Raw genomic sequence first — 9,833 nt, 5'->3', positions numbered from 1 at the left:
TGTTATTAATTTGGACTTTATACGGAAAATTACGGCAACGGCGACGGCAAAAATCCGCCGAGAGTGTCTATATAATTGCCATCGCAAAGGTCAATGTACGGGGCAGATTCCCCCCCCCCCCCTTAGATGATGGGGAGGGGGCGCCCCCCCTGTGCGCACGCCTATGCTCCTGAGATGATTTTATCCATGAGATTTGCAATGAATCGAAATATTTCTAGCCTTCGTTAGAGCCCCATAATAATACTCAGGTGCTTGAATGTTAATGCAATATCCTTCTGTATTGCACTCCAGGATATAAAATTCGCTGCTCCAAAGTGCTCCCAGATGCAAAATTATCTGCTCCAAAGTGCTCCAAGATGAAAATTTTGCTGCTCCAAAGTGCTCCAAAACGGAAATTTTGCTGCTCCAAAAATTGCTCCAAATCAGAAGTCCTCGGTAGCATCACTGAGTGTGTGTAGCACTCGAGCGCTGGCAGTTTCTGTAGCAGTATGTAACGAATGTTACATTGCTACAACTGCGGATAGTCAAAACTTCAAACACAGTTGGCGTTGCCTGAACACGAGGCTGCGCTCAGCGAATTAGGCACTAGGCACTATCGTAATCGCCGGTGAATTTTTTAATTTGTCATAGCTTAAGTCGTCGCTTCACTTGTTCATCAGCACAACATATTCTGCACGTAAAAATCCGTTTGAGGGGCACTTTTCCATTGAATGTTTGACTTGTCACTGGCCCATGTGCCGAACTTTAAATGGCTGAAATGAAAAAGAAGCAGGCATAATAAGCCTCCTGTGAAATAGCTGCCAGACAGGACGACCCGGGCACCTAAGCCAAGCTCTTAAAAAATACCCTGGGCCGGCGCCAGGGGGGGCTCTGCCCCCCCATGAGGCAGTCCGGGGGGGGCGGTGTGTGTGGCCCACAGATTCTTGCTTTCAACTGTGCAGTTAGTTACTTGTAGTTTATACTGAACAATAAACAATGCAATCTTGTCTCCTTTCATTAGGATCATTAGACTCCTCTTCCAAAGAAGAAGACCTGAAGCCAGGGACAAAACTTGATCTACCATACTGGTTGGCTGCACCCCTGCTCAGCCGTCGCATTGTTTCTGCTGAAATTCCAAAAGTGTACAGGGAAACATACAGAGAGATCCTTAGTGCTGATGCTGTTGCTGTGGATCTGTACAGACTTCAGCCACAGTACTACAAATTTGGGCTGCTTATACAAAGGCTTCCTCTGTCAGATGTGGAATATGTCAACAACAGCCTTATTGAGGTAAAGGATTTTGATTTTCGTGTTGCATGTCTATTAAACACTTAGGCTTCTACAAACCACAAAACATTGGCATATTAAAGTACCTAAAGGAGTTGCATACTTACCCCAGAGTCCTCTTATGGGCCACTCACCTATTGGTAACAGATGAACTGCAAACGGTACAGCTACAATGTTTAAGCAGAATTAAAATGTTGTTTGATGTAGGTCGGCTGGTAACATGGTTAATTTTCGGTACTGCTCCAAGCGGCTATGGCATAATGCTGTAAGAACAATGGGACAGCTGAATGCTCAGCCATAGCAACCAAATTTAAATGCTGGTGTAATCTAAAAATTCTTGTGTACCATGAGTCCCGTGCGTCCTTAAAAGCACCATGAAGTAAACACTGATCCGTAGCCATATATCGTAGCATTCTCATAGACTGGTTATTATGTGTGTATGAAATTTCATGATTTTTTTTGTGTTTCTACATGTGATGGCCAGGCACCTCATGTCTTATGGTAAATTAAACTGTGGTGGCATGTAAACTAGCTCATAGAAAATCTTTCTTCCTTTTTACATTCTACCTTCCCTGCTCTAGTTTCAGTTTCCATAATAGTATGCTACTAATAGAGGGCCAACAATGCTTGACTTTGTTTTACTGGTCCAACTTTTGAAGTGCAGTTTGCAATAATTGCATTTTTTTCATATTAAATAGGTGTGCAATAGCTCTCTCGGTCAATCTTTTTAATTAAACCTGTTGGGAAAATATTTGCATATATTTAGTGAACATCCGCTAGTACGTTTTTCAGACACGAAAGATTGTTCAACTACGCAAGAAATGAGTTTGAAATAATAAAGGACACAGCTATTTTAGTCATACTCATATGCAGTTCAATGACTCCATAACTTACATCAGTTAAGTTGACACCTATTTTGTACACTAGCAGGACTTTGCTGTTTTGACAGACATTGTTTTAATCTTTATTTATGACGTGGTTGTGCATAACATAAGGACAGTAAAGAATGAGCATAGTTATTACGCCTGGATTGCATTGTTTGTTTCTTTTTAAGTTGCATCTGGACAAGTCCCAACTTTTGAAATTCAGGTAAAGGGTGTAAGTCGTTTCATCAGTATGATTCATATTGTTCTTAAATAACCTTGTGGGGACATTGGGTGCATGTGGCACCGCTGGAAAGATTGGAATTTCACTTGGGTTGATGTGGCATGAGGGGTCACATGAGCACAATGGCTGCATCAAAAGTAGTGCAGTGCACTTAAGAACACAAGCTTCATTGATGTTAGGGAAACCTTAGCCGTGCTGTGGTTTGTAGCTCATGCAGGATAAATAATGAGATGTCATCAAAAATTTAGGGAAAAAAAAATAAGGGAGACAAGTTATTGCAAAGGGCTCTTACGTGTCATAGGCAGCGATGTCCCCAACTGCAGACGGACAGTATTTTTCAACAGCTTTGGAAGCATTCACGTAATCTGTTCTGCTATATTGCTATCCTTGGCTGTCCATCCCGTCTCTTGGTATTTATTCCAGCGCTCTAACTGGACCTTTGCTTATCTCACCTACGCATTAAGGTCAGATAAGCAAGGACCTTCTAGGTCCTTATTTTTTTTCATAACGTCTGCTAGGATATCGGCTATGCCCACTTGTTTTCTGGCCCACTCTGCTGTCTTCTTATCGCTTACTGATATGCCCATGATTTTCCTTTCCACTCTACACTGTGTAGTCACGGACTTTGTGTAGACAGTGATCAAAGGGTTTTTTGGTGTGAAGAATGATCGTGGAGAAACTCTCAGCACTAACTAATATAATCTGTGACAAGGCTTGTGCAGTCACCTGAATCAGCTATAGCATTCTGCAACTTGATGAAGGAGGTCAACTTCACAGGCAAGATAGAGTCACCCCAATGCTTGTATCGACCTGCAATAAATTGGACAATTTTGACTTGGATACCCTTCAGAGAGTTGCACATTGCTTTTTTTGCTGTAACATTACACTTAGCAATGTAAAGGTTTCGGTCAAGTTTGCCTGATGCTATAGGAATGTGCACCTCAGTATAATTGTCACCAAAAGAGGTGCCTAACCATCACTCCTGTCAAAGTAAAAACAGAATGCTTGGTGTATCTTCCACGCAATGAAAGCAGCATGTATAGTGAAGAGGTGGGCAGCTAATGCCATAAAGAGTGGCGTCTGGAAGAACTGCTGCCACATTTGTATTCCAAGAGTTTTCTTGTCATGGGCAATGGAATTTACCAGTCCACAAAACTTTCAAGTGGATTGCAAGCGCTTTCCTCGAACCCCAACTTAAATAAAGCACCCACGATTTGCCTGTCAATGAAATGGATGCTTCCAGCTGGCTTCAAAACTTCATGTACTCATGTGCTCTTGCGAGCAGGTGACATAGTGGCAGGGACATAGCCAGGATTTCATTTTGGGTGAGAGGTCTGATTTCTGTATATTGTGCGAGTGTGGTGCTTGTATGTGTGTGTTTATATACATATACAAAATGAAAAATTTCATGAAGGGGGTGTTTCTGGCCGCAGCTATGCATAAGGGTGGATCAGCATGCCACAGTGTCGTACGCCACAGTACAGTGTAGATGTATGTCTGCTTCCCTCTACTTTGTTTCACTGACAAGGATCTTAGCTTTAGCTACACCGCGGGGAGACTATGTCAGGATGTGCAGGAGTTATGAAATTCCATCCAACAAGCACTGGTGCAGCCAGAGAGGGCTTTTGGGGGGTTTCAGACCCCTCCCCCCCTCCCAAAACAGACCTACTTACCCTGACGAAGACCATGCCCCATGGCCGAAACGTTAGTAAAGGTGCTTTTTTTGTTTTCAAAGTGTGTTACTTGTAAGTTCAATATATATATTGTGGGTGCAATCAGTGACTCTTGCAAAAGGTAACGACGCAACGCAAAGGCGAAAAAAATGAGAGGACAGGAAAGAGCGTGGCCCCTGACTATTTGTCTGCTCCTTCTTCTACGGAGAAAAGATGCTCTTTCTTGTCCTCTCGTTTTCTTTGCCATGCATTGCATCATCACCTTTTGCACAGTATGAACCAACTAGACAAACAACTTGTTTTATTAAGCTACAGTGACTCTTCTTTCCACCTGGCTCCTTGCTTCGACTGCTTGCTGTTGTATCGAGCACGAGCCCTTTGCTTTCCTAGTACGGCGAATACTTCTCCATGAACTCCTGGGAAATGGACTTATCACGCTTGGTTCCCAAGTGCCTGCGCAGATGTAGCAGGTACTGCACAGTAAACTCGAACACTGTGGCCTTGTCCGTCTTCTCGCTCAAACCGGGCACTAGCGACCGCAGGGTCTGGCAGGCATTCTTGATACGGGCCCTCCTTTTGCGCTCTTTCTCGTTGTGGTTTTCGCGGCCGTGGAAGGGCATGTAGTAGGGTACATTTACCAGTGGGCCCACCATGTGCTGCATCTGTCCCATGTTGGCCACTCGGGTCACGCCGCTCATAATGTCGCCACCCGTGGCTTCTCCAGTCGCACTGCGGCCGAAGTGTCCGGCCGATGTCACCTCGTCAGCTCCCAGCGAGGCGTGCAGGCCACTCCCGGCAGCCGTCGCCGCACCGCTGCTGCTGCAGGGACCTCCGGCGAGTCCGGCTGCTGCACAAGCCGCAGCGCACGAGTGGCTGCCCGTTGCCAAGGGGAGGTAGGCCTGCGCGGTCGTGGTGCCAGTGAAAGGGGTCCAGCTGCCCCTCGGGGGCACCAGGAAGGTCGTCTGGTGTGGGAGCGTGTGCTGCGGCGGCGCCGAGTACATAGGCGACGTCGGGTGTCGGTAGCGCAGCTCCGCGGCGTCGTAACCGTTTGTGGCGTGTTGCATCTGTGCGGCAGCGGCTGCTGCAGCAGTTGCTTCATGAGCCTGTGTTTGCTGTTGTTGCTGCTGCTGTTGCAGAGGGACGGGCATGAGGGGTGTGTACGTCATCTTGTTTTCGGAGCCCTCGAACTCTGCGTCGAGGGGCTGGTCCGGCACCTCGGTCTTGCCAGTCGCATCGAAAGTGTTCATCATGCCCTGGTCTAGGCCTAACGCGTCGCGGGTCAGCTCTTCCTTTGATACAACTCTAGGGTTCCCAGCTGCCTCTTCCCCCGGTAGTCTTCCGTCCAGTGTGCGGCCCCAAGCAAGCGTCTGAGCAATACCCGAGGTTGGTATGGCAGCCGCCGTCGCCTGATCTGCATCCATGGGCACCAGCGTGTACTGGGTTCCGGCTTTCAAGTTGGCCATGGAATCGGCGTCAACCTCGATGTAGAACTGCGACTTCTCGCCTGCAGCATGTGGGCTCGAAGAGCTTGCGCTGCTGCTACTGGCCCCTGCCTTTAGAGTTTCCATTCTCGCCAACATTCCCGTTGAGGAACCCAAGGTGTCCAAAGATTCCGGACAGGAGCCCTGGCGGTCGCCCGTCCCTGAGACCGGGTTGCTGGTCAGTACGGTGGCTTCTGGGTCCTTCTCGGCCTTGTCGCACATCGCACTCGACTCACACCCTGTGCACTCTTGGCTCATTCGGCAAGCAGCAGCTGCTCAGGCAGCGATCGCGTAGTCCGTGCTCGCCCCGTGTAGGCCTCACGAGAAAAAACCAACACTTCCGTCACTTCTGAGGAACTAGCGCGAGCTGACACACTGATGATGATGATATATTCTGATGAGGAAGTTGTACAAGTGATGCTATGTCGACAAAGAAGAGTCACTGATTGCGCTCACAATATTTATTTATTTACTTATTTATTTATTTAGTTAGTTATTTATTTTTATTTATTTATTCATTTATTGTAAAGGAAGAGACATGGACACAGCACCCGTTCGATGGGCCGGCTATTCTATCCTGCTTCGTCGTCTTCTTCGTGCCTCTGGTCGAAGCGCGCGCCCCCAAGCCCTGGTGCCCATAGAGTTTCCTACAATATTTACTAGAGGGAACTCTGACGCTGCGATCGTTCAGCCACCGTGGGAATGATGAGTAGTACATGAATTTGCCTGGTCTTCGTGCTTGCGGCTTTGAACGCGCTTGTGGCCTTGTTTATTGTTGTGCTTTGGCTTTTGTTCCGGATAAAAGAATTACTCGCTGCGAACCTCGTGAGGTTATTTGAATTCAAGGTGGTCAAGTGGGACTCCTGAACTTTGTGAACTTCATTTCGCGACAAAGCGGCTGCTTGCTACACGAGGTCCGTTCGATGCGCCTGAACAGTTAACCCTTTGTATCCCAGCGTCCACATATGTGGACAAAACATATCAGTAAAGTGGGATCAGGCTAGCCAAGTGCGTAGCACTTTAGGGGCCCGGCTTGTCGTCCATCCGTAGATCTCATGTGGTGTGATCATGCTCAAAATCAAGGGGTCAATACAGGCCTCAAGCAAGGCTAGCAATGCTCAAGACCGGGTTAAAATAAACGAACAAGGTCTAAAATAGAGTCCCTTATGCATACGCCTAAGACGACTCGAAGGCGAAATCCATCTTCTTCTCAATTTATGTATTGATCCTCTGCCGCTACCCTGCAAAAGCTTTCTGTACCTAACGCGGTTTTGCGTTGCCTCCGTGATCGGCCTACCTTTGACCAAGCGACGACGTCACGTGATGACTTCATCATGTGACGCAGGCCCGCAGTTTAGCCCCCCCCCCCCCCTGCCCGAAATTTTGACGGGGGGGGGGGGTATTTTCCCATTATAATTTAAATAATGAAAGTAGGTGCTTTGCTCAAATAGTCAAGGCCAGGGGCGTAGCCAAGGGGGGGGTTTGGGGGGGTTCAAACCCCCCCCGAAATTTTTCAGTTTTGCTTGCGTATATATACACGCACACATACAAACGCACGCACGAACATACATAAAGTATGGTTGAACCCCCCCCCGAAAAAAATTTCTGGCTACGCCCCTGGTCAAGGCCTTCAGCAAGTGCCCCCCCCTCCCCCGCCCAGAAAAAAATTCCTGGCTACGGGCCTGGTGTGACGTCACGTTATGTGATCCCATGATGACCTCATATGGTGACGTCATTACGTGATGATTTCTTGCATCACTTGTGTTGGCGCCGCCTACGCGGGACGCCGAAAGCCGACGGTCAATTTTCGCGTTTGATGAGGCATCTAAGGCTTTCGCCTTAATATAATTAACAGAAAAAAACTTACACCATCTCCCGCTAAAGAGGACCATGAGGCGATGCGAAGCAGCGTTTCGGCATGTCGAGCCGGCGTTTTAGAGGGGGGAGATGAGAAAGAAAGTGGAAAGGGGGAGTGAATAGGGAAATTGAGAGGAGATAGGAGAGGGGAAGGGAGAGGAGGAGCGGAGAGGGGAAAGGGAGAGAGGAGGTGTGGGGAGAGGGTTCGCGCATGCGCAGTAAGGGTGGTCACGCCGCACCCCACCACCACCGGATTAAACTCCGCCATAAGATGCTTTGCATCTAATAACCTAGAAGTAATCGCAATAATTAACTTAAGGTCGCTAAAAACGCTTCGAAGACATAAGGCTGACATCCGCGCCGCGCGACAGAGGGCGCCACCGCCTCGCCAAGCGCGCGATTATTCCTCCCACCGGCGCTTCTCCGGCGCATTCGTCGCTACATCTGAAGGGGGTAACAACCTGGTGGAACTCGCCGCAGACGACACATATCTCAAGTACTGTAACAAGCAGGAAGTCGACAAAGCGCAGCTAAAAGTAGCGCGCATGTCGCACACCTAACAAGATTCTGCTCATGCCGGGGAAACCCTACATGATTACTTCAAACATTGACGTCAACGACGGTTTGGTAAACGGAGCAGTGGGAACCCTACGAACGGGAATCGCTGGGCGCCCGTGCTACGCACTTCGTCAGGTTTCACAGTAGTGAAGCTGCATTTAGCGCTGGATATAGAACTACACCAATCGCAAAACGCGTTTTTTAACAGCGAAGCTGTTTTAAGGTGTCGGTAACTTGGGCTCCGTCATTAAAAACTATCATCATCATGAATCATCAGGTGGGTATGCGCCACAGGCATCGGGCAAGCCCCACTACCGAGTACAGCAGGTGCGAGCGTTAAACGAAAAAAACTGCTCGGCGAAGTGAAGCACGGGAAACGCGTGTAAGAGAGAGATAGAAAGAGAAAATTGAAGCAGTGAAAAGGAGAGTGAGAGACCTAGAAAGATGGAAAGACATAGAAGGAGAGAGAAAAAAAACGAACACGAAAAAGAGATAGAGAAAACGGAGAGTAAGACAGAAAAAGAGAGAGAGAAATAAAGCGACATAAAGAAAGAGACAAATAAATGGAATAAAGGCGAAAAAAAGATCGAAAGGCATAGAAAGAGAGGGAAATAGAAACACACACGAAAAAGAGATAGGAAGAACAGAGAGCAAGACAAAAAGGAAGAAAGAAGCAGAGAGAGAGAAGGGGAAGAGAGAGAAAAACCGATACAATAAACAGAGATAAAGAAAGAGATTAAAGAACGAAAAAATAAAGAGAAACAAGGAAGGCCACTCTTCCTTTTGCGAAGCTGCCATAACATTTTTCCCTTGCAGTTACTAGGAGCATGAGCGCGGTATTATTTTTAAATGTAAGTTGGACTAATGCTATATTAATTTGCGACATGCTAAAACAAGATTTTATTATTTGAAATACGCCGTGGAAACGGTCTCGTGCTCGTTTTTTATGCTTTGCTGCCATTTAAATCGAGCAGTATGCGCGAGAGATGAGCAGCTAGTGCATTTGGTTATCTCTCCGATCTAGTGACTGTTTTAATACATATGCATTTTCCTTCTTTTGTTTTTTACCATCATGTGATGGTTCTGGGTCACCATTTCAAGCACAAGAAAAGAAAAGACAATATTTGAATATTTTATGTCAGTACCCCTTATCATCACGAACTCTTATAAAGCAAACTCTCTTCCTTCTTAAGCTTTGGTTCTGTCAAGATTATAGGTTAAACATTTTTGAACGAAGGCGGTGCAGTGGGTGAATTAGGCATTGGTTGAAATGGTGACTGCTTTAATCACGACTTGTAAACGTGCTAACGCGACGCCATGTGGCAAATTCATATTTTCTTAAAATTTTGTGGGCAACGTTCCCGTGATGTTTTCAATGTGAACCTCCAGTGCAGCCGATCAATGCCACTTATCTTAATTTACAGGCGGTACACTTAGCAAGCGTAATGGAGAGAATTGCAAATGTGAAGCGTTAGGAAGAACAGACAAAGCATCAGATGTCAATGACCCGGCTTTGAGAATAGTGTTGTAGCACAAAACAAATGGGGTTATCTCGACACAAACCACCAGGAAAATGGCTGACTCTCATTTGTTCGTTAAAGCTAAGAAAGTAATGTAAGAAATCAAAAGCATCATTCTTTTTCCTTGTTTGTGGCGAAATTGTGTTCCTTGCTAACAACCACTTCTCCTCAAACATTCCCACGTTGGTCCTTGCAAACGGTTGTGGCGCTCATGCCTGCAGTCACTACAACGAACTCGCCTAATCTTAGTATACTGTGTGCTGGTTCAAAAGGTCACTGGACCCTGTCCTCCCGGACTGAGTCCACTGACCTCGCCTCGTTGGCAGCGAATCCTGGGCGACCTGAAGCCCCGCTTGCGATATTCTCTCTCG

At 46.9% G+C, this 9,833-nt stretch overlaps 1 protein-coding gene across 1 annotated transcript; it reads right to left on the bottom strand.

The window, feature by feature from the left end:
- Positions 1-4,337: 4,337 nt before the first annotated feature.
- Positions 4,338-5,849, bottom strand: LOC119379609 (uncharacterized). The gene has a single exon (XM_037648915.2). The coding sequence runs from the start codon at positions 5,783-5,785 to the stop codon at positions 4,433-4,435; it is 1,353 nt and encodes a 450-aa protein (XP_037504843.1). The 5' UTR covers positions 5,786-5,849; the 3' UTR covers positions 4,338-4,432.
- Positions 5,850-9,833: the final 3,984 nt, after the last annotated feature.

The sequence above is a fragment of the Rhipicephalus sanguineus genome, chromosome 1 (assembly GCF_013339695.2).
Source record: "Rhipicephalus sanguineus isolate Rsan-2018 chromosome 1, BIME_Rsan_1.4, whole genome shotgun sequence".
NCBI lineage: Eukaryota > Metazoa > Arthropoda > Arachnida > Ixodida > Ixodidae > Rhipicephalus > Rhipicephalus sanguineus.
Note: the sequence above shows the minus strand (reverse complement) of the source record. Positions and strands in the feature narration are given on the sequence as shown.

Bases quoted from the DNA above. Each gene is read 5' to 3' on its own strand.
- LOC119379609 (XM_037648915.2), bottom strand. From the start codon at position 5,785: ATGAGCCAAGAGTGCACAGGGTGTGAGTCGAGTGCGATGTGCGACAAG.